This window comes from Trichoplusia ni, chromosome 16 (assembly GCF_003590095.1).
Source record: "Trichoplusia ni isolate ovarian cell line Hi5 chromosome 16, tn1, whole genome shotgun sequence".
Classification (NCBI taxonomy): Eukaryota; Metazoa; Arthropoda; class Insecta; order Lepidoptera; family Noctuidae; genus Trichoplusia; species Trichoplusia ni.
In genome coordinates, this window is record NC_039493.1 from 6,615,150 (window position 1) to 6,641,216 (window position 26,067).

General features: G+C 34.9%; 1 protein-coding gene across 6 annotated transcripts in view; it reads left to right on the top strand.

Annotated features, from left to right (window-relative positions):
- LOC113502216 overlaps positions 1–24,213 on the top strand; it is a 107,778-nt gene extending 83,565 nt beyond the window's left edge. For all 6 annotated transcript variants that reach the window (XM_026883673.1, XM_026883672.1, XM_026883676.1 and 3 more), the window contains 3 exons: positions 939–1,033; positions 21,072–21,772; positions 22,073–24,213. In XM_026883673.1, the coding sequence (XP_026739474.1) occupies positions 976–1,033; positions 21,072–21,772; positions 22,073–22,183 (870 nt within the window). In that variant the 5' untranslated portion in view covers positions 939–975 and the 3' untranslated portion in view covers positions 22,184–24,213. The remainder of the gene's footprint in view (positions 1–938; positions 1,034–21,071; positions 21,773–22,072) is intronic.
- The last annotated feature ends 1,854 nt before the right edge of the window (positions 24,214–26,067 follow it).

The following is a 26,067-nucleotide window of genomic DNA, read 5'->3' on the forward strand; positions in this document are numbered from 1 at the left end:
CGTGCTGGCGGTTGGCGGATTTATTGTTTTTTGAAATTAATAAAGGAGTTCGTACAGATTTCAATTGTTATTTTCTATTTTGTTTTCTTTTTGTGTCTAGGAATCTGGGATTTAATGATAGAATAAATCTTATTACAAGCTTTTCTTAGATTCCCGTCCCGTTGTCAGTTTGTTATCAAATCTTGAAAGTTGAATTTGGTCCACATCCCGGTTTCCAACTGTGCTGTTTTTTGTCTGCACATGTGTTTTGCGTGATAATGCAGTATTTTAGAAAACAAAGAGCTGATCTGATGATGGAACTATCGACGGAACATTATGTACCTATATTAATAATATAAGATGCAAATTAATCGTTAGGATTACAAAAAAGATGTTAGAAACGACTAACATAAACTTAACGAGTTTAGGAGTGATGAAGATTGAAAAGTGAATAACATGATCTAACGGCACGTAACAAGTGAGATTCTCAATTACTTTCAGTGAAACCTTGAGGTCTTCAATCGCGCTAAATGACTCGATCTTCACATTGGACATTATCATTATCATAATGACACCCAACACTACTAGAGTCAAGTATAGCTGATGGGAGCCATCATTATCCTGCACCATTAGCACTGCGGTAGATTAGAACTAGACAAGAAATACAATTGAAAGTAACATTAAAGTGATGTTTTATGAAATTAAATTATTTACTTTGCAAATGAAGACGAGAAAGAAAAGGTGAATGCTGAAATGGATACTCATCTTAAAGCAGTGCTATTATGCAACTATTACAATTGAGCTGTTTGTTTCCAAGCAGGGCCAATTGACATATCCCCTAGCACTTTAGAAAACAATGTCGCATCACTAGTCTTTCCTTAATTCTATACAGTCATGTGAATTGCCAACAGTCGCAGAGCTTTTACAATCTTTGTAAACATGTTTACTGTTTGTTTCAGGTCGATAATAGTCAGCAGATAATACCAAACTGTCGTCATGACACTGCACTGGTGGATGCACTGGTTCTGGGTGACGTCGCTGCTCATCATCCAAGGTAAGTTTATGTCTTACCTTTTTACTTAGGAACCAAAAAGTAAGGCACGGAAAATGCTACCCGAAGTATTACTGATTTTCCCATTTCTACCCAATAACTTGGTATTTATGAAACCCAGAATTAATTTGATTATAAGACATTATTTTTCTACAATCACGTCTAACTTTAAACTTGCCACCTAAACAAAAGTAGAAGAGCACTTGTCCGGAGTATCCTTAACCAGCACTCAACTACTTGACACCCACTCAATATTTTAATTTTATTATATTCGTTGAGTGTCGCCCGATGCTCTCCAAATCCCTGATCCAGCTGAACCGATGGAGGGCCCTTTAGCTCTCGGCTGATTTGCAAATTCCAAGGTCACTGGAGATCTAGTCTCCACTTGTAATTGTGACGTGATATCTTAAGACTTATCTTCTTGGAACACGTTCACAAAGACAGATATTGCTTATGTGAAAATGGGTTATGTTTTGTTAGTGTTTTTTGTATTGTTATTTGACATATGTAAGGGAGATGTGTCATAAGATACCTTGAAACGAAATGTTAGGAATATAAGTAAAAAAAGAAATTTTGGTATTATCTTCTTAAAATAATTCCTTTTGCGAATAATCGTATTTTTGTATGTAGGAAATGAATCATTCTATATCGCATTTATATTATTACTTTTAGTTAGAGCATTAATACAATTATCTATATGTAGATTTCCAATATACTGTTTGGTCAGCCTGTTCTAGAAACTCGATAGTCAAAATAACGAACTCTACACGACCCAAAAAAGTTGTGTCGTTGTGGTAAAACGAAACGAGAATCCCGAAACCTCGACATTTGAAATCCCGTTTTCCCATTTTTTTGCTTTCGTATTTCCTTTGAGCTCTCCATTTTAACTAGAATTTACATTTAGTTCAGGATACGCTTTAGTTACATATGAGTTCAACGAGACAACTTTGCTTGTTATGACTTTTATTTTTAATACCACTCATCGAATATTCAACTTTTTATTGAGTTATTACGCTCCCATTCTGAAATGTTTGAGTGATAACAGAAGGCTTTCTGTCAACACGTGTACACCTACACGAATGGTAATTATTTTTCATGAATAACGTTCATTCTCTCACGGATGAGTAAACTCTTTGATTTGTCATGTGAAAAATTTGTTCATTTAAATAATTAATTTTGCATTCATATACAAAAATGCGAGCGCAATTAAATTAGTAGGCAATATAATACAGGCAATAGCCTGTAGCACATGAAAAGAAATGTAAATTACTAATAAGGATATAAGCCTTCCTTCTTCTCCCTTCCTTCCTTACAGAGAAAGATCGACCATTGATCACCATACTAGCTCGCTTCGGAGCAATTTCAGATCAAAATAATTCCCTCACCATGTTTAACTTTACTGAATGTCATTTTCGTCTTAAAAATTAGCTAATGACATCTGAGAATATTTTAATAACGGAAAGATAAAATACAGGCCCACAACATTTCAAACGAAATTAACTATACAGTTGAACAAATCCCGCATAACAGTGCCGTTCTGCGAGTAGCGGACAAAACGAGTGTTTTGTTTTCGAATAAAATCCAGGAATGAATATTGTGACAGGGAAACGTGTCGGCGGCGGTACGGATAGACGTAGTTAGGTATAGGGCGCGGTGAGAGGTCGGGTTTGTTTGCTGTCTTATATTTTGTTCGTGAAATACGAGATTGTTTGGTAAAATTTTATTTAAAAGTGAGAGTGTTTGCTTTGTTTACAGGCATCAAATAGTAATATGTTGTTATACTAAACTTCCAAACAGTTCTTACTTAAACTTCATAAAGAGACTGCAGGCTTTTGTCCTAACTTGACTGTACTCATAGCCGAGTGGTTGAGGTCACCACGCCAAAACCACCGAGCGCGACGTATCTCGCATTCGATCCTCGCGTAAGACGAGTGTTTGAGTGATCCACGGCTGCTTGTCTTAAGTCTAGATATCTTTTGGCATGTGACTAGGATTAAATTTCTTAAATAGTAATTATTATAAAACGAACAAAAAATACCAATCGTCCACTAGGGCGGAGAGTAACCAATCGATTTAAAAGAGATATTATACCCGTCGTGTCATCCAAAATCCAAGCAGCGCTAGTCGTGGGCGAAAGCTAAACTAAACAAAGGTGTTATTATGTCACTGTATACTATAACTGCAAAAGTTCAAGGACGCGTTTAGCCACGTGTATCTGTATCTTTTGGCAGTACCGCATAGTCACTGTAGCCATTTCATTAAACTTGCCGTCTCATGCAACATTCGTTTGCGGCAACCTGCCAAACTTGGTGACAGGTTAGGCCACGCTTAGCTTAATAAATATTTGCAATGATAAATGGAATGCAAACACAGCATTTTGCTTTGGCTTTAAAACACGCTGACTGCTGACTATGATTCTTTATTGGACATTTTTCGACTTAATTATATAAAATCCAAACTTAGATTATAGAACTCTTAATTGGGTAAGCTTGTAAGGTATAAACTTTCACTTCAGCCGGTACATGTTTTAGTTGTATTGAAGGAATTTTGGTGGGATTTTGTAATCTGAATGATTTTCGCCTCGCAGGTGATATGGCTCATTATACAAAACCGACTGCTAACCTTTATTAGTCGCAAGCACATGAAAAAAGATGATTCGGGCAAATAAAGAAACACCATTCCATACACATGGAACCAACACCGTCGTGTTAAGTACGACGACATTTCATTTTACTTGTGATATAACCAAATAAAATATAATATTCGTTGTCAGATAGATGACAAATGTATTGCTTCCGACACAACACATGAAGCCTCGCTTAATATCTGTCATGGAAGTGACGAACGTGGGTATAATGTACGTCAGTCCCTTCTCGGGAAACAGAAAACTTTGATGTCTATGTACAGGATACTTGTTACTTGAAAATTATTTTTTCGCCCTTGGTGACTTGAATAAGTGTTTTAGATGTATTTTTTTTTACTTCAGATGAAATGCTATTTATTATTTTTTTGTTCTCATCCATAAAAAAATCCAAGCAAACCATGACTTTGACAGTTCGGAAGCTTCTGTTACAAATCTGCAATGACTAGCTAAATTTTAATTTCGGCGAAATTAACTGGAACGTCCCAGGACATACGCTGCTATGTAAAAACTTCTGTACCCTTAAAAAAAAAGAAAGTAGCATCCCTCCACCTTTGGGAGGATAATAGTAATAAACGAAAATTTTCCCGGGAGTAAAAAAACTAATCTACTATTTGCCGCCCAAAATCCTCGCGGGCGGAACCGCAACTACTACAGTATATGAAGCCGACCGCGAACAAAGAACCAATAACGAAGCAATTAGGTCAAGGCTTACAAAACTAAATACAGTAAATACGCAAATTATTCATTATGCTAACTAAACAATACGGTAACTACGGACTTACCGATTGCTAATTAACGATGCTGGCAAATGCCAACAAAGAGGTTCTATACTTCCATTATAAGTGTTAGCCTTTTGTCCCTTAACTTGTACTGGCAAATTTCTATTAACAGATAATGGACGCACAAGTGCTGTCAGCTTTACTCACAAAAGAATTCTCTAAGTGACTGCCAAGTTCTATTAAACTTTATTCAAATTTAAGTCCCTTCGGAATAGAGGGAATATTAATACTCAAGTAATATTAAGTTTTGGATAATAGGGCCTTTTTGTTTGTTTAAACTTTTATTCTTCAAAAGCGGTTCAGGATAATCTAAACGATAATTACTAAGCGTGTCCAGATGGAAAATATAAGGATCGTGAATTTTATTGAACTTATGTTTAACTTCAACATATAAAATTGAAAATAAGATTAATCAACCTAAAAATAAACCGAAGATATAGAGGTCTTGGAACGTCTTAGCCCGGTAGGGTGACAGAAAATGCTCATAATAACAAATATTCTAACTACTTCACTCCAATTACCTGGAGTAAGAAATACCTGCTCCACCTACAACTAAATATCACCTATATTTCCTTTGACAGCAAAATTCTACCGTTCTACTTAATAAACACCATTTACTTGCGGACTAGTTTGCTCACATCCCACGCGAGTCGCTCTCCTTTGTAAAGTATGACAAGTGAGATTTATGTACCATTTTTCCTGAAAGCGATTTATCTCAGTGCCACAGATATTATATTTATTAGCATTGGAAAAGTATCGCCGAGAACCCACGCTCTTGACATCAAACCTGACAACGACGAAAATTTGAAGATTTTGAAATTTGTATGAAAGATTTATGCAAAAGTTTTATTGGATTAGATTTCTCTTAATTTAAATCTTGGATCAATTTAAATTGAACTGGTATTGGACAAAAGTAATGAAGGAAAAGATGAATTTAGCCTGCAGCAGATTCATAGCAAAATGTCAAAGATGGTGAAAATTTTTGATTGTTGTTAAAAACAACAATCAAAAATTTTCACCATCTTTAGGTAGTCAATGTTCCACTTCTGATAAAAATAGGAAAACAAAAAAACGATGAAGTGTCAATTCAGATAAATATTCTAAGTTTGAGACGGGTTTTTCAAAACACTTTATGTGGAAAAGAAAAAACACTTGCTCTTGACCTTCCAAAGCAAACCAACGGCCCGAACCCAATCATCACAATAAATTTTGACGCTAATCAATCGTCTCATATACTTCGTCTCTTTAAATAATACGCAAGTATATTGAGACAGGTTTCTATCACAAGCACCTTTTGAAGTAGGATCACATATACCAGAGACACATAACACAATTGTACGTGAACCCACATGCGAGACCATTAAGCCTCTCTGCAGCTTTGCGCCTACTTAACTTAAAAGCATCACACCATCTATGACTCATAAAGCAGGACTTATGCTGGTATTAAACGGAGATAACGCACTACACATCTTAGAACGGCATTTCTCTTCTACAACGCCAACAGTCTCTACTACAAGAGCAAATAGTAAGCCAGACCTTAAAAGGACCTTATTCCTAAATAATAAATGCCCTTGTTTATAACCTTGAAAATATAATTTTCCTGAGAAATGTTATCGCTTTTTAATTTCCGTTCCCGAGGCGGGGAAGTCGCGAAGATTGAAATACATAATGATATTCGATGCGTGTTAGAAAAGGTACTAGCACTGTTTTTGTTTTGAAAAGGTACGACAAGGAAGGTTCTAGTAGAAATTTATAAATCGGAGAATCTAATTCAATCAGACCTTTTGGTAATGAAAAAATAGATTTCATTAGGTTACTTTACTATTTCATTTCCATGATTTCATCTATCGGACGACGGTCTTGAATAAACTGTATAGCATAACACAGCGTCATCAAAACTTCTCAATACAAACATTGAGATTGCCTAATTACATCAAACTCTGGAAACCCATTATCCGTTGCTCTCGTTACCACTCCCGTCGTGAGTGCGAAGTTAAGTCGTCGACACAAACTTGTATTCCAGCGATTTTCACAACTTTTGGAAATAGGTCTGTGTGAAATAACATACATATGAGTATATCTTCCCGTTTTTTGATGCGGAGTTAGGACCAAAGGCAGAGTTAATTTAGGAAAAATACGTTTCTGCTTTTAAATATTAGTTTATTTCAAGGTAATTAAAACCATTAATTGGAGCTGAATTTATATGGGATTAAATATATCAAACAATTGTGGTGGCCATATAGACAGCAGTCGATAATTATAAAAATTCGGTAGTGAGCTTAATCTGTGAACACTAAAAGTTGACCCTAACATGGTTTAGAGAAACTCTTGAAGGCAGACATTCCCGTCTCACTTCTATATGTTCTGCATATCAACAACTCAAGCTCCTACCTTAGTATGCAGAATGTATGCATCTTTTCCTTTTGCAAGATCTTTTCCATGTTTCCTAACGAACCTATAAATTGAATTTCCTGGCGGACTTATGTCGCAGAGAAACGTGCCATATTCCATTTTCAAACGTTGATTTATTCGTTTTTGAAATGCGTTTTACATCCAAGCAACCAGTATTCGCGATTGTCTCTCACATATAAAGTAGGTATGGTGTGTTGCAAACTCTTTGGTACTTACACAATTAGTCGTGACTCGTGACTATGTCTGCATTCACATCTTAAGCAGTTACTACTGAACTGTTTAAGTATTCTCTACCTATATGACTAGGTATTCGTATATAATAGCTTGATTGCTTTATTTACCTACTTACTGCAATTGTACTTCTGTCCATTGAATTCCTTAGAAAAGTCTGATCTTTCGTCAAATTGACCTCACACGTATAGAGCGTACCGTTACTTGCGAAAACTTTTTCTTTTGTATGACATTAACGAGAGCTTGGGAACTGCAAGTGATTAATATCATTGCTATATCCGTAGTCACGTCAATATAAATAAATAAATATAATAGACACTAGAAATAAATTGTCTTATAATAGACACATATTTGTTTGTTTTCACTATTGATTCAACTAATGCATGGCTTCTAATTTGTCATGGTTATGTGTTTATAATAAAAGAAACGTTTAGCTACACACTGCGACATTAACGGCTTATAAAATATTAATATTTGTTTAATGGCTATGTGTGACATTTATATCACGTAAACGTCGCATTACTATAATATATATATATAGATTCATATAATATTAATCTAACTGACATCGCTTTGCTATCGCCCTTGTTCTGTTAAGTAACAATCTAACGACAAGCAATAAGATACTCAACTAAGTGAAGTTCTAAAACGTCTATTTGTTCCTACATTCCACGTAAAAATGACAAGGTCAGCGTAATAGTAAAGGGTGACTCTTTGCTATGCGTCTGTTTGGAATACGACTGTAAAACGCACCTACTAAAGAATTCCATCAAATAATTAAATTTTTAACTTATAGCATTGACCTTGGCTCGCCGCGCTGCCCACTATTTTGTTAGGTTATGAACGGCTTCTCATCTACTTATGTATAACTACAGTGTGAGTAGGTGTGGAAGTAATTAGATTTATAAATAAACGTGCAATATTATGTAGTTATACATATAGTTACGTGTAAAACAGTAATGCGTAGAAGCGTAAAAAAAGTGAAACTTCACTTTGTATCGTATTTTTATGAAAACACAAAAAAAAAACTCAAATGGGAAAGAATTACTTTTATTTTTCTATTGTAACCTTATCAACGAAAATGCTTAGGTTTCTAAATATTATTTAGGAGCCATGAACATTGCAGTGCAAAAACACATCCCAAACTTCGAATTTATACTAAAATTAGCCCAAACTATCCATAATAGACAACATTGAAGATCAATTATCGTCATTAACACTTAGTATGTGGTTCTTTACATTCACTCCACACAATAGCCCGCGAGAATAATAAGATGGAATCGTTTCACCGACCTTGTACTCCTGACCACCTGACAGCGCCCGTGTGACTCAGCGTGACAACTCGTAATAAAGGTTTCTCTAAGGAAACACGCACATGTCACCTACACCTGCTGTTCAAAAAGTTTTTATTTCAGTATCGACTCCAGGTGCGAAAATGCCATTCCTATGGAGAATAGCCGGCAAGAAACTCCATCTTCAACCACGATCCCAATGGTTAAATGATGTAACGGTTTACTCACGCGTATTTATTTCGCGAGTCGACTGATCAGACTCCCGGAACCCGCAGTCTGAAGGCAAACCGAAAGAGGCGGGCACTCCCGATAGATACGCGTGAGTAAACCGTTACATCATTTAATAATGAATCAGTCTCACGATAGTTACTATAAAAATATCGATCACGGTAACCTCTGGAATTTGAATTTAATATCTGTTCAGTTTAGGAAGATAGAGCCAGTCTATTAAGTGTAATGCGTCTTATTCTCGAACTGGTATTTCGGTATGTAGTAATAGAACCCCAGGTGCGCAACATCACGTTTAACAATGGACAGGAATGTTCCAATAACATTGATGTTTTGACAAAACGTTTAACAAAAGGCTGCCTATGTCTATCAGTATACCTAGCGAAAAGTGCTTCCAGTGAAGTCATATAGTAAGCTTTGAAAGAGGGGTTTCAGCTTTAAACAGATTTCCACACTCTCCCGTAATAATCCACATAAGCCGAGAGCTTTGAAGGTTCTCCACCTGCAAAAAAGGTTTTGCTATACGTTAAGTGACGGTATTTATATAAACTTGAATGTAAGACTAGAAATAGCTTACGAGCTATATTTACTTGAGAGTATATGTTGTATTATGTCATCGTGTTCAATAGATTCATTGTTCTGAATCATCAAGGAAGATGTCTTACACGTTCAAACTATTTCCTAATAATATGACTCATTTTGCGCAGTAAAAACGCCTGCATAAAAACTACTACTGCTTGACGGATATCCTAAATATTAATGAACAGAAGATTGAATACTTAAAGATGAGCTCCCAATAGCTATCAAATGAACAAATTCATATATTATAAAAAAGACGTAAAAGAAGTCATATTGCGACTGAAACTAGAACTGAGTGCTGGAACATAATAGAATCGCATGAAGTGACGATAATGGCAAGCGTCACATTTTCCACTTTATTCCGTTCAGTGAGTCCAGTACGCGAGTGCGCCAACTGCTAATGTGGAGATAATTTTGTGCACTCTCGTGTAGGTCAACGCTCCTCGTTGCTCATGCTTCAGGCACTTGTTGATGTTTATTTATAAACTACTAGATTAGTCCGCTGGACACTAAAAAGAGGATAGAATTTGCGCTGTTTATATTCCAACACATTGATTTATGCTTAGCAACTACCATGCGACGAGGTTTTTCTGCACTTTTTATTAACGATTAAATGGTTAAGGAGTTTTAATTTAATTTAAACTTATTTATCTTCAGATTATTTCATAGACTTGCTATGGACGTTCGTTAGAAAGACGGATGGATTTCGAATTCATTTGGCACAGGACTGAGACAGGAAGCATAAATAAAGGCAGGTTTATTGATGACAGTGAAATATTTATTTGTTTACAATGTGCCCGTTCGGGATTTTTTTGGGAATCGCTTGAAATTTCCTACGTCAGTTCGTGTTACTAGTTACCATAACATCAGAGATGTTTGCGTGCGTATATACGTAACTAAAAAATACTTCTAAATTATACGTCTAAGATACAACCCGACAAATGATGCAAGATCACTCGAACGTAACAAACATTTTCTCCGTAAGTCAACCAGTAATCTAATAACGTATTGTAAACGTTGTACACGCAATGTGTCAATGATTCAATCATAATTCTCTCGGCGAGTTGATCAATCGGGAGAACGTTGGCCACCTGACTACTGAGCCGTGACCGCTTCATATTTCATCCTCGTGGGCCGTGTGCTGCAACCAATGACTGTTTGTCATTGACACGATACACATTATTTGTTACAAGGATTTATGTAGGACAGTTCCTGAGAGGTTTAAAGGATAGCTTTTCCGATGCTGCTCTATAATCTTCGTTGCCTATATCCTTTCGTGCGATTTTTAACTTAAAAAAGGTGATATTAATTTGTCTGTATTTGTATTTTTTTTATGTTTGTTGTACGTCATAACTTCGGGCTTGAAGAATCGATTTAGTTTATTCTTTTTTCATTTAACGTGAATAAGCTATCATTTGATTCAATAAAAAAACACTGTTTCGCTCATTAGTGTTTATTTGAATAGATTGTACGTTTATGTTGTTTTAAAAAATACTGCATATGTTTTTGTCTTCTTCAATAAATAATTTAAGTTCACGACTGGAACTCGAATGAAATTTCTATTAAAATTTTACAACAAATATGTACCTCATAAATCACGAACCTTAACGATATTATTATAGCTAGCTAGATAGCTATGCCTATTGTCTGTATTGAAATGCGGCGTTATTGGCGGTTGATGCTACACGTGTCAAATACCCTGTGTTCAGCAAATTGTTGTCACAATGGCGGATTAGCATTCGATTCCAGCGCAGGAAATCTACCGCCACGTGCCTGCCTGAATTCCAACGTTCCATGTGTAAACTATCATTGAATTGAATCACTGGATCCTGTATATAACTGTTTATGCTAAATTCTGTCATTAAGTAGCTGGTATTTAGGTTCAATATTGCATAATGACTTTATCCATTGATGAGGATATGATCTGAATGCCCCCCTCATACTATCTAGGTCAATCGTTTCGTATGGTTTTCCCGTGTGAATAATTGTTCTAGTTACGTCCAAATCATAAAACTGCATCCTCCAACATACTGTATTACAAAAAAATGAAAGCTGAAAAAGAAATGAGAATATCAAGTTTACCTATGATAACGTATATTTTGTTAAGTAAGAGATTATTTTTAGATTTTATTGACAAGAATGATTTTTGTTTTTATCTTTATATTTCTTATTTTACTGTACTTGTGAGAGCTGGACCGATTTGTATGTTCATTTTTTATTGGTTCTGATGTTTTAGATTCACAAATCAGCCCGGCAGAACGAAGCTCTCCGGATCAGCTAGTTATCTTCATACTTATTTGAATGAAGCTGGCAAATCAACATTCACATACTATTTATACATAGATAGATTAGACATCCGAAAATGAAACCTGTTGAAATGTTACTTCACTGAGCAAACCTAGTTTCAATTGAACATTTTCCTTATATTCTTAACAAGTAATCAACCGTTAAATGCAAGAACATTCATTCGTTCCGAATATCAAAAGTTCGTAGATTTTTAACGGATCAAACGCATTGAATACTTCAACTTAAACTTGAATGGAAATAAACATTTGTGAGAGAGAAATAAGTAAAAAGTGCTGTGGAAAAACAGACGCCAGTGTGTCAATGTCACGTTCAGTTGAGTTTTAGAGCTTTAACTTTTTGGGCTCTTCCATGTCATGAGTAGTTTATTTTAAGGGTTATAAATGACGTAGCACTATCTATTTTTGTTTTTTCATTCGAGCTTTTTTGTAAGTGTAATAAATACAGGCATGGTGATATGCATTTAATCGATTGCAAATCTGATAACGTTATGGTGTGTCATCGTGCTTTGAGATGTTACGAACGTATTGAAGGTATATTTTATGTTTGGCACTCACTATCCGTAAACACTCATTACGCCATCGTCGACTTCAGTCAGAAGAATCAGGAGAAAGGTTACGATACTAATATATAGGATTCGTCTTACTGGCCGACACCAGACTGTATTTGCCTATTCGTACTAGACCCTTAGTGTCGCAAGTTCGAATCCCCCTTTCCCGGCTCTTGAACTGACTATAATGTTTTAAACACACGAATTCAGGAAATAAAGGTTTAATAAACAACTTAAAACAATAGACACGATATATTCACAGGAGTTACCGCCCCCGATTGCCCTCACTACCGCTGCCCAGTGATTAGGCAAATCGGCTTTTTGCGCTGATAACGCTAATGTACCGCGCCGTAATCACCGGGATTAACTCCAGCCATTAACATTTAACGTATTTCCCTAACTAATATATTTGTAGCGAAACCTTTATGCTGTTTGTATAGGTAAGTGTTTTCTTTAATCAGGGTTGGCTTGAAATGGGTTTTTTTTTATGTAACCTGTATTAGATTTAGGATTATGAATGCTTCTATTGCGGTCACTTTCCCCGCGATCATCTGACTGACTACATGGGCTGTTATAAATTATAAAACCGACTCGCTTCTCTGAGGGTGTGCGAGTCTGACTGGCCCTAGACCAGTTTTACATTGCAAAAAATATCACCTCAATAAATTCAGAAATACAACGTTTCATGATATACAGCTTTCAATGGATGGACAGAAAGCAAGGTGTTGATAACAGGGTTCCATTTTTACCCTTTAGGTTAGGTGCAGAACTCTAAAAACCACTCGGTGCCAAGAATACTTACAAACACAAATATCTTAGGAAAATAACTCTATATCCGACTCATACTCAAACACTGTTATCTATCTACGAATAATGTCTTCCTCAGATATGTAACTAGGCTAACATAACTTTTGCATATCCATCGTTAAAGTGACGTCAAAAAAACAAGCGGATATGCGAAAGTACGGAACGAAGTGCAAACGTAATAGCAGTGAATGTTTATTAAATGTGATACTATGTCGTTCCCAAATACAGGGAACTTACCAACGTCGCTTCCAGTTTGTCGATTGTAATTGTGGGAGAGAGATATCACTCTACCCACGAGATAAAGACACTGACTGCATGGATAGCCCAGTGGTTGATGTCAACACGTCAAACGCACTGTGCGCGTCGTGTCGATTGTCCAAGCCTCGTGTAGGCCAAGCGTTTGATTCACGAATGCTTGTTCTGAGTCTGGTTGCCTTTGTGCATGTTATTTGAATGTTTATGAAACTCCTCGACAACAAGGATTCAATTCCTGAATCGGGTATTTTTAAACTAAAGATATAGGTTAACATTAACAAACAATTGTTATGAAGGATTTACCCAACCGCGTAGCCGTCATCATTGAGGAAGCGGAATACAAGGCGGTACCCAGTCGAGCCCAAACCACATTGTGATCCCGTCTAGTAATAATTTAAAAGTGGATACTAACCAAGAAAAAGTTGGGAACCGGTAGCACTATCTCGCTTCCACATCAGCAACTTACTGATTTACTTTAAGTATGGTAGTAGGCCCCTTGTATTTGTATACTACTACATTATACAGTTTCATTCCTTGGGGATGGCAGCAGTCAGCGTAATAGAATTTCATATGGTAATGGTTTGTAGTCGTGTTTGTCTTGTAACGTGTGAAACGGATATGACGATATTTTGTGTTAACGTTTACCATATTGAGGACCTTCTAATCCTAATAGGTCGGACATTGCTTTAGTGTTCAAAAGCAAGCAGTGATGTCAGAAGTAATTTTAGTACCTTTTACATTATAAGGAGTAGCCAGTCATGCTGTATGGTATTAAAAAGCTCAAGTCTCAAGTGTCAAGGGGTATTTACTTACTTATATACAATTAACTAGCATTTTAAAATTGACTCTACTTTAAAAGAATCGCTTAGGTTGTTTCCACATTCCTTCTAAGGGTAGCCAGATAGGAAAGTCAACTCTAGTGTTCTCAAAAAAGACATGTAAAAGTAATGAAATATTATATCCTACTTACAGAATAAATGTTTAAATTTCATTTCGTTGATAGAACATATCGGCTTATGTCAAAGTTAAACAGTGCCGACTTCACTGGCAAATATACAACTTTATTATGGCGATAAATGTCAGTATCTATCCTAGTCTGGCCTGGGAAAAAGTCTAGTCCCCCGCTCTACCGACGCCTGACACATAATTTGGGCCAAACTAATTCAAACATAATAACCATCTGAATTAAGTACAGTCATAAATACAAATAGTACATGTATTGCAACATGCCGCTCTCTGCACGGTTGCCCATACTTTTACGACCTATAAAATATACGTATTTGTCACTTTCTCTGATAAACCCGTACAGACATAGGGGCATATAAATCACGATCCAATCGTATTCGTGTATTGCTCATGCAATTTTGAATAGGCTGTGTATTTATGAAAATTTTCATGATATAAGAGTGTTTTAATGTTGTACGTATTTCATCACGCTTGCGATTGCCTCGCACGATATTTCTTTATACTTTAATTTTATTATAACACATTATCAAATCTGCAAAATATTAAAATACTTAACTTTCAAACTTGTTTACAAACAGAAACAGCAGAAACAACAGAAACTTATCGCGACAAAGTAAATCAAATAAAGAATGGCTGTTCTTTTTTTTTACGTGATCATTTCTAACCAGCATTTACGCATCTTAACATATTTTTTACATGAGGAAGATGTCTTAATACATCAAAAATGAGGTCTAATATCAATTTAAGATAAATGGCCGTAAAACACGTAATTTTCTATTATAAAGCGCTGTATAATGTTTCTCATACATGATAATTAATAGAATTATGTAGCAGATGCGCCATTAATGTGGCAATTTGTATCGCTAGAGCAAGTTTCGTTATATCATGATCTATGTAATATTAAGACATGATGCTTTCATCTCTCGTAATTTGAGAAAAAATAATGTGTATTGTGCAATAACACAGTAAAGACAATTTTAAGTAGAATCATAAAAGTTAAAATAATGGATACCCAATCCTCAAATTTTCATAATCATATACTTTTTTGCCATTAAGAATTATGTGTTATGTTTTATAATATCTGCAATTTCTTTAGAAGGTAGGAAAGTTCACGTTTTGCTTCTACAATTATAAATAACTTTACTTCGCCAATTTTAAACCAGGATTAAAACCATACCTAACCTTCTTTTAAAATTTAACAGAAAATGTTCACAAAATAACATTTTAAATTTCGCTAACATAGAAATCCAGCTACCGTTTAACTTTATCTTAATCCGAATTTACATCTAAAAATAATCCCACGCATACAATATCGTTTATTTCTTTTATTTTCAACTCAGCTGACCTACTTCAAAAGTTTTCTGTTACTTCGTTAGGTTGTGTACACATGGACGCACTTGATCGAGTTTCAGGTATTTACATTGAAAATGTACGTATTCTAAAGGTATTCAAAATATAAGTACGCAATATACAGCCATAAACAATGAATGTGACCTTGTTTGAATCAAAATCATAGTAAACAATTTGTTTTGAACTATGAGATTTATTATAAGTATCAAATTCCTACCATATCTCCATAATAAACTCCCTACTAATTGTAATGTTTTCGATTGAGTCCGTATAGATGCGAACGTCATTAGCTCTGCAGACAAAAAATCATCATAAATTTAAAAAAAAGAGAAGATACATAAATTCAACACACATTAGAATACATGTGATCTTGTTTTCAAGTGTAATCGTACCTTCTCCCTGAATCCTTCGCATCAATGTGCACAAACTCTTACATTAGAACTTACCGAGTTCTATTTTTGTGTAGACACACATTTTAATCTCGTTAGTGTTCCAGTTATCGTAAGAAGTTATGTTGAAATATACTGGATATGTGTCTATGGGCGGTAACGTCATTATTTTCACTTTCATGAAAAGATAAACCTACTCGAGTCAAGATCTCGTGTAGCGTGATATCTGAGACTTTTACTAAAATGTTGAGTAACTGAAATGAAGCATCTGGATATGTTTTATGAAAACATTTTTATATTATCCAGGGAACAAAAGTTTCAATAAATTTTAATGTTTTTGGTATTCAATCTCAAGTCATTATGTTTTTTTATTTCTTTTTTTGGTGTTTGAACGCGCAAATCTAAGGAACTATTGGTCCGAGTCATTTTTTTTACTAGTTTTAGATACTCCATTAATTTATTCAGGAAAGCTCTAGAATATTTACCATCACGCTATGAATAATAGGAGACACTGAAAATCAGGGAGGAAATACGTGGGCTCTGAACTATTAATTCCATTAAAAAATCCTAATTTATATCTCCATAACCAATGTTCGCGCATTAACAGTTTTTTAATTTTACTAACAATATAATCTATACTCTATACTTAATATATAAAGCTGAAGAGTCTGTTTGTTTGAACACGCTAATCTCAGGAACTACTGGTTCAAATTGAAAAACTCTTTTTGTGTTCAATAGACCATTAATCGAGAACGGTTTTAGGCTATATAACATCACGCTGCAACTAATAGAAGCGAAGATTTAATGGAAAATGTGGCAAAAACTTGGAAAAATATCAATCTTCGAGGGCTTTCGTTCAAAAATTCCTAACTTATATCTTCTAACCACGCAGACGAAGTCGCGGGAAACAGCTAGTTTACTCATACAAGCGGCACCGCACACATTGCATCCCCGTATGTAGTCACCCTGCACTCAAGCGGATTAGGTTTTCTAGGCCACTGTAACACCATATTTTAGTTGACTCCAAACATACAAACAATGAAAATAATTGTTTGTTTATTTTCAAACTTTATTATTTATACAAGGTTAGGGTATAAAGCGAAGGTGATAGGTGAAATAGTTAATACTGTCTGACATCTCGACTGTAATAAATAGCTTGCTCAGGGTTAATAATAGTGAAATGTAATAATAGTGTTTTTAATATTTTTTTCGTGCAACCCCAGATAGACTTATTTAATTTAGTAAAACAACAAGGTATTATTTAAAATTGCGTGGAGTTTTCTACTTTGTTACGTATAGAACATAGACTTTTATATTTTTTTAAAGCAAGCTTTAGATCAGACCTACATACATACTTAAGGTCTAAATCAGTATTCATTTTGGATAAAGACAATAGAAAAAAAATATCGGTTATGTCTTTGTAATAATATTTATCTCAACTTTCATTAAATTATTGCTAAACCCTTAACCGAATTAAATGTATTTCAAATATTTGTTTAAAGTTTGTTGCGACCAATTTGTGGACAACCCTTTTCAGACAATGTAGCAAACAGCTGCTGTAGTGTAAATTAATTTATTTGTTGTTTCCTTCAATATTAGTTTTGCTTTTGTATATTTAATTAATAATTACCAAACAATAATAGAACTCAGCGCTATTATGAAGGATTTAGAACAATATTTGTACCCGCAAATATGTATTTAGATTTTGTTCACGTTCACTGTAAAACAATATTTAAACTATTAATAATTAATTGTTTAGGTTACTGAGGTTTTGTATTTCACTATTTAGTTTATTAGAAAATAATTTTGTACCTACGCGCTTAACCTTAACCTAACTACTTGCGGTACTATATGTGTACTAGTTATTCTTAGCTTTGAAGATCTGAAGACGGATCTGAAGTCGTTATGTATATACAATTACGTTAAACCAACTCTCGTGAGGAAGATATAAGGAAAACCCCTCATAAAAAGGGTTAGGCTCCTAATGAGTACTGTAATAACACTTGAAGAGAAAGGTCAATATCTTAACTAGATTTACTTCTATTACTCGCCAAACAAATAGACGAAAGTAATTTATACGAAGCCATAAGACACTCAGTAAGAGGGATGGGGGTAAATTTAGTATAACTCCATTCCCCTCTCTCTCAAACGTTTGATGATTTAATACGTATTGGTAAGCTCCATGTACATGCCTTTCAGAAACTTTATTACATTAAGACCTACGTCAAAGCAACTAACAAATAACAGAAGAAAACCTTAACTATTTGCAAATTGTAGGGTTGTCGAACTAACCGAAGCATTATTTGTCGTTCAGATAAAACATTTTTGTGTTTTCGGTAATTTTTGTGCGAGTTAATCAGGATTGCTGCTCGCAATTTTTTACTTGTTCACTAAAGGAATCTCGTTGTTTGTTATTATGTTTTTAAATTGATCGTTGGTATAAATTTTAAATATAGTCAACATATTATGTTCACAGTATTATACTTACTTTGACTACTACTACTACTACTACTACTACTACTACTACTAGGCATAGTATCATGGTAACTACTGTTGTAACTTTGTAACCAATGACAAATACAAAACCGCTGTGCTGAAAATGTTTATTTCACTTTCATTTTCCTGGAATGGCAACCCTACGTATCGAAGCCCAATAATGTAATTTCTGAGCTTGCGATCCATCCAAAGTCCGTAACTCGGGCCCTAGGAAACTTATTACGGACAAACTACCCTTCAGAATCTCTAAATAACGTTGCGAAGCCCTTTACAAACTGTTTCTCATTACTTTCAATGGACGAAAAACAAGTTGAATGATTTGAAAGGAGAAACACAAAGGCTATTGATAAATAGTATTTGAGACGACTTAACTTATTTCATTTAATCATTGCGTCTCTGTCTTACTACCTGAGGTTCGTTTAAGGGACCTTCAAGCTTCTCTCGAATTCGAAGACCTCTTTCCTTTAAATTCTTTTTTGGTCACGGACGTCCACCTACTTAGGACATGGAACGGTTAGTGTCAAACTCTTACTGACTGAACCTGAACTGCTGTTCAGCGTCCTTCCGCATTTCGTCGCCGCGAAGCAAGTTAGCTAAAAAACTAAAAATGTAACAAAATGAACATCAATAATACAAAGAATCAAATCTGCTGCTGAAATGATCAACCCGTTGTGAGTCAAACCAGAACCTTCGTGTGTGAATCAAACCTTTCTGACCGTCTGACCCCTTTTTAATTGGTATGTATAACCAATGAGAACCTCCTTCCTCATTTTCCATACAAAATGTGACTTTAGTGTCAATGTTAATTGTACATACACTATACTTTATTGATAGCTTTCGTTTAAGGCCTCGGTATCGAATGACACTTCACTAGTTTTTGTTGTTTGTTGTCGAAACCGACCTCGACCTGTTGTGACCCAACCCCGTAGTTAAAATAAATGAGGAAAATCGAAACCTACCCACATTTGATGGATGTAGGCTGACTGATGAGCTTTGTGTAGTCTTTTTATAGCAATGCAGTCGATATTAATCGTTAATACTGCATAAAAATGTGTTCCCACATAAACTTTTACCTAGTACTTAATCAATTTGTTTGCTTGCCAAAATATGCTGCTTTTGATCCTTATTCAAAATAAAAAAAATCCGTAAGTAAACACCCTTAGTCACCCACACTTCATGATACATAGTCCAGTGTTTTGATTTAGAATACTATCAGACAAAATAATAATAATAAATCTGTTCCTAGTCAGAACTGTTCTTTACTATAATACTCTCGACTCGAGATCTGATCAGGTTCTCACGCGGAAGACGCATAAACAGGTCAGTCGCAGGCTGCCTTACGAATACCTGACATTTCATACCTAATAAATGGCAGGCCCTCTATAAAGGTTATCTCTCCGTCTTCGTCTAGCACCATAATCATTTCCTGTCCCTTTCTTGCATTACCTATTTACAACTCGTTTCGTTCAGGTCCGCGATAACCTGGATTTTAAATGTTGCAGTATGATGCTATTGTGAATGCTACCTTTGTTTGTATTAAATGTCATACAGTTCCTTTCGAAATATGATGGTACAAATTAAATGTTTATGGCACTGACATGTTTACGACATAGCATACATATGTTGATGACATTGTATCGTAAAATATATAACTTGAGATTGTAGATTTCGATGGTATGTTGTCAGCTTTAGAAGCAAATCAGTATAGTCAATTGACTCCACAGATAGCCAAGTTCTAATGATTCTATTTGCCATCAGCTGGCAATTTTTTATTTCCGCAATCTCCGAGGAGACGGCGGATTCGTAATATAATTCAGGAGTCACTTCCCTCTGGTATCCAACTGTACTTCGTTTTGAAGCAAAGGAATTTCCGATAACATTTCATTTGGTGAATCCAGTAATCCAATTATTATAATTTGCGTCTGGAAAATAAATTAACGATATTCAATTACAAGATGGCGGACACGGTTTTATTTTTAATTTACTTTTAGGGTTGATTTATTAAAATTATTTGCAAATTTGTATGTCTAGAAGCCGATTTCATATTGAATACAGTATGTCAGGTTAAAATGCACGCGATGTAAGAAAAAATGATGTGTATGTATGTAAAATTACATGACTGTTGTCAGTGTTTGCGTTTTTATAGCTATTATATTAATGCGTTAGTTTGGAGACTGAAAAATATTTTGATCGAAATAATAATAATATAATTGGATATCGTGCTATTGTTTCTGAGAACCGGGAAAATTATATATTTAATAAATTCTTCGACTTCGTTCTCGCAAACTTGAGAGCCACAAAAATGAAAATACTTCTTCATAAAATTCCTTGTTTTGTAACTTTCATATGAAACAACGAAGGCCGCAATTCAAGATACTTTAAACGTGACTTTGAGAGCTCTTATTCGCTTTTATGGATAAACAGTACAACCCTAGGATATATGGACCCTCTGTCTGCACAAAAATGTTTTTCACATGTTAGTTTCATATCTCGTAAAATGTTTGTTGAAACTGCTACAACGCCTACGTGTGTGTAAATAGCCGCATTCATTAATTTCGAGCGTTTCCGCTAAACCATTCCTTTGAAAGCTAACAAACATTCGTCTTTTGTTGAAAAAACAAGGTTTTTACACAAATGCCTCGTTTCTTTATTTGTAGCATAGCTTGTGACTCACACGGTATTATTTGTGAAGCGAATATTATTTTATTTTTTGTTCTTAATAATTCCCACTATTTAACCAATTCCTGTATATGTTCCAGCGAGCATCGGGCGGAGCTTCGCGGCGCCGCAGTCAGAAGAGCTACAACACATCAAAGGCGAATCAGAGCTTGACCGACGACTGCCCGAGCGCACCGGCCGAGCCATGTACTTCACTAAGACTCCCCTCTCACAGACACCCAACACGACAGACAACCAGACAGAGAAAACTCAAGACCCACCTGAGACAATAACAAACGGAACAACAACAAACACTACAGAGGAAATCATTCATCCATCAATACAATGGACACCAGTCAACATAACAGACGTGACCCCAAACGTAACACAAAACGCAAACGCGACGATACCAACGTACACAAATCTAACTGAAACGCAGAACACGACGTTCGTGACCAAGAGAAGGAATCTGACTAGACCAGATTTCGTGAAAGATGACGGGGGTAACGTGGCGGAGAGTAGGATCGTGACTGAGAAGCCATTGTCTTTGGAGACCACGTTCTTGCAGACAAGAATACCACCGAATATTGAGTCATCGAGGCGCGTGATAGATCCAGGGGAGGGGGGGATGGATACTGGGGCCATAGCGGGCATCTCGTTCGCGGCGCTGGTGCTCACGGCGCTGGCGGGGAGCACGGCCTTCGTGCTGTACCGGCGGAGGTATCTCAACAAGCCGCAGACTCTTAATGACAAGTGCTCGAACCCTGATTCCAGTGGATATCTTGATGACAGCACTATTAGAGTAAGTAACACTTATCGAAGATTACAATAATTAATATTATTCTGAAATTCGATTGTCGTATTTGTAATACGTCCGCTTGCAACATTTAAATGTGAAAAGGGTCCTTTTCTTTCAAACGAAAACTACTTCAATATTCTATAACTTCATGGAGCTAGGAGCGTCCCATTGTAAGGAGAAAGTCTACATTAAAACGAGATTGCGCTAATTTATATGCTCTTAATTTACCTTCGATCTATGACTTGCTAATGTTGCTGCTACAGGTCATTGTCTATACCTAATATATTGTTTTCTTAATTCCAGGATAACTCCGAGGAGATGTACAGCCTGGACAATGACTCGTTCCTCAACTCCTTAGAGGCGATGACCATTCAGAACTACTGGACGGACACCGTTAAGCACACCAAACTGTGATCACAGCGCCCGTGACGTCATCACACTTAGATGGCGAACCCTACAGCTGTCAGACACGAGGAATTGATGACATTGACCGCAGAACATCACATGACAACTGACGTCACCAAAGATTTGACAGATTAAAGCATAGTATGACGTTACTACGTTTGTCTATGAAATCCCCAGGAATTGACACTATGTTCATAGAAATAACTATTGTACAATTGACATAATGAAGCTCGCCAATTTAGTTTAAGATAATTCGTAATAACACTTTGTAGACGATGATATCTCTGACTTATTCGACATTTTTTTTAACTAGATACTAAATTATTTGACACTGTATGACCATGTGCGTGTAAAAAAGCTTCATGCCAATAAAAACAATTTATATCTGGCCTAGGACTAAAATATTGGTATTCATTACACTAAAAATGTGCGAGAAATAATATTGCGTACCAAATCTTGAATTTAATAATTAACAGTTTAGTAAGTTCATTTGACGTTTCTGTGAATTTTGCAATCTCTATAAAAGCCGGTCTACAGAGCTACAGCATTGCTATGATCCTAATCTGAGATTAGGACTTAGCTGTTTAATTAATAGCTTACAAGTACACTTACATATTAACATGATCATAACTCTCAGTGACTCGTTCGAGTAAAAAAAAATCAATAAATAAATTTCCAAAAAGTCCATAAACTTTTATACATTTTTTTTTTTTGAAATTGGAACTTCATAAACTGTTGATATTAGAACGTTGGTACCATGTGACAGTACAGTTTGTACACAAATGAATTGACAAGAATCATATTTTTTCTATAATTGAGTATAATTTTTTACTAGTAACACATACAATGCAATCTTGATTAAGATAAAAATAATTCATATTTTTAATAAATACATACATGTAGTTATTAATTTATACTAGATTCTATCTGTGTTTATGTCCTGAACATTGTAAATACATAATAATTGATGTGATAATTTTCGTTAAATCATTATTTTTAATTAAAACGTGGTTTTTAATATTTGCTCTTAGATAAGGTGTGTAGAGTTTAACATTGAAATTTGTATTACATTTAAGATACATTTAAAAATATTAAATTGGCATTCTGTATTAATAATATCGTGTAATACTATAATTTATAATCTATACTTAAAATTATTAATGGAAATTCTAAAATGACGTAAGAATATATCTCTATGGTTTGTCTATGCACTGTATGTAAACCAAATATTATAGACCACTGCCTAAATGTGTGTTCAGACAGTGCGACAAAATGTCAGAGGAATACTGAAGTACTTTACTGGGACATTCAAAACGTAATGTTTGAACACTTTTAGTGTTATCCCAGTAGATCATACTTGTATGTAAATTTGATATTTTTGTATATTCCCTTTCAGCAAAGTTATTATGTAACACTGTATTTTATTAAGAATACAAAAAACCCCTGTATGGTAAAGGCTTTTTAAGTGATCACTCCAAAAAATTGATCGTCACCTATCAATCTTATGTCAAGGTCAGTGATTTGTTCTGAATTACTTGTCAACAGGCACATTCGATTTGATACACTATAAGAAAAAAAAACTAGGTATGTCATTAAACCCTGGCTAAGTGTCACGTGATCGATTTTCTTTCTATCTAAAACATTCAACTTACTATTTAGATGATGTAAATACAGTGTTATATAAAAACTTCTAATGTAAGATTGAAGATTACTATTCTTTAACGTTTTTCCAAGTTAAATCCACCATCATACATTCATTTATCATAGTTTAAACGGCCCATTCACGCCGACACTAAAATCGTAGTAATATTTCATAACTGTTTCAAAGTTGAATCTACGCGTGTATGGGCGTCCTTAGGCATAGGGATGTGATCTCAATATATCATTTTAAATTAGCGTGGAAAATGTGTGATAGCTTTAAAGATTCCATTTTACTTTTATCTATGAACTAAAGTCATACATTTAGTGCATACTGCGTATGTATGTTTGTATGAGTTCCTACGTTATAAATTTTATTGATTTTTTCAATTTCGATTTTTGTTGACAATAATATTTTTTATTGCTGTAATTCAAATTTTAAATTATTATTTTAACAGTTTTTATTTTATTGCATGATTGAATGTTAATAATGTATTTCTTACATAATTATGTTATTTTAGTTTCTTGTGATTCCATGTCCGTCCATTGATTGAGATTTTTCTTGGTTATTATTATTTATTGGCGATGTTCCACATTCAAATTACTGTCAACATTTTACTTATAAAATGCGACACTTTGTTTTCTCACATTGTATTCAGTCATATCAAGTTATTTGTATGTAAGTATTCTGATATATTATAACGTGTAAGAAGTGTTGTGTGAAGTATTCAAGAAGTCTTATAACATTATATATCAATCATTTACTAATAGTTCTCTTGCCTTTGTATTTAAGTTTTGTGATCAAGTGTCAAAGAATAGTGCCGTTGCAAATATCGTAACGTAACTTGCCCCTACCAAAATGAATGTTATAGCAGTTGTGGGAAAGTGACAGCGTACTCTACGCTGGAGAGCGGCGTCACTTTTCTACGACTGCAGAGAGACACATGACGGGTCAAGTCGGTTATAGTCTGTCTGCAACGTCACTGGCACTTAATTAAATATGTACGTCATTCAACCCGTTTATTATTGGACATTAGAACTATTAGAAATAAGTTCCCATGTAAACTTTGAATGTACTTTAACTTTAAAATACTAATGTGTTGTGAGATGCATATTTTAATGGTTTTTGAAACTACCCATAATAACCCGTACTTATAAATAATAGATGCCATAGATAAATAATTCGTTTTTAATGTAAAATTTAATTTAAAAGTATATGAAGTTCCCAGTACAAGGTGCTAGGATATTTTATGGCAGTAGAATGAAACGTAAAACCCCCAATTTATGTAGATCACAGTATTGTGTAATTGGTTAATAAGCCAAAATATAGTAATAATTTAGTATCATTAAATATATTTTTACTTGCAATGATGTTTTTTATTTCAATCTTAAATACAAAAAGTCGTTTCTCCTTACGATGATACCACAATCATAAATTGGTTCCACCTATCTTGTAATGCGAGAGGTCTTGATGTGTCTAATTCTGGTTTTATTAAATCCATCCCGGTTGCGGCGAACCTTATTCCGAATGACCATCTATGATAGAAGTTGAAGATGCACTAAATGAAAACCTAGTCATACTGGTCACAAATAACAAATAGAAAAACGATAACCCAGATTGTGAAGCTGAATATTTATTAATTAAATTATTTTCAAATGAGCTTAGTTTCTGAGACAGACTTTTCTTCCACTAGGACCCTCAGAAGTTTCAGATTTGGTTGGTATACTAAATACACTTTAATGAGTTTCTAACATACGTTACTTTGCAAGCGTATAACACTTTACTGCAGCAAATGTCGACCCTGGACTAGGTGAGATGCGTTGCAAGCTAGCTAACACCGCACTTCCACATAAATTTCAAGTTACCTCCTCTGGCTGCTTCGTTACAATGCAATGCAACTAAATATGAAAAAACACAGTTAAATTTAACAAGCAGTTAAAAACATCAATTAAGAATTGTTAAAGATAACACTCAATAAATCTTGTAGCACAAGATGACGTAAGATTTAAAATACAATAACATTTTTAAAATAAACTGTTCAAATCGCGAATTAAAAAACTAAACGCAATCTGTATTCATCATTGCCCTTATCCCAATTATTTTATTTGGGGTCGGCGCAACATATCATCTTTTTCCATAACTTCCTATCGGCCGTCATCTTACAAGAAACACTCTTTACAGCCATATCGTCTTTCACACAATCCATCCATCGCAAACGCAATCTGTATTATCTGTGGTAATGAAAAAGTCACAA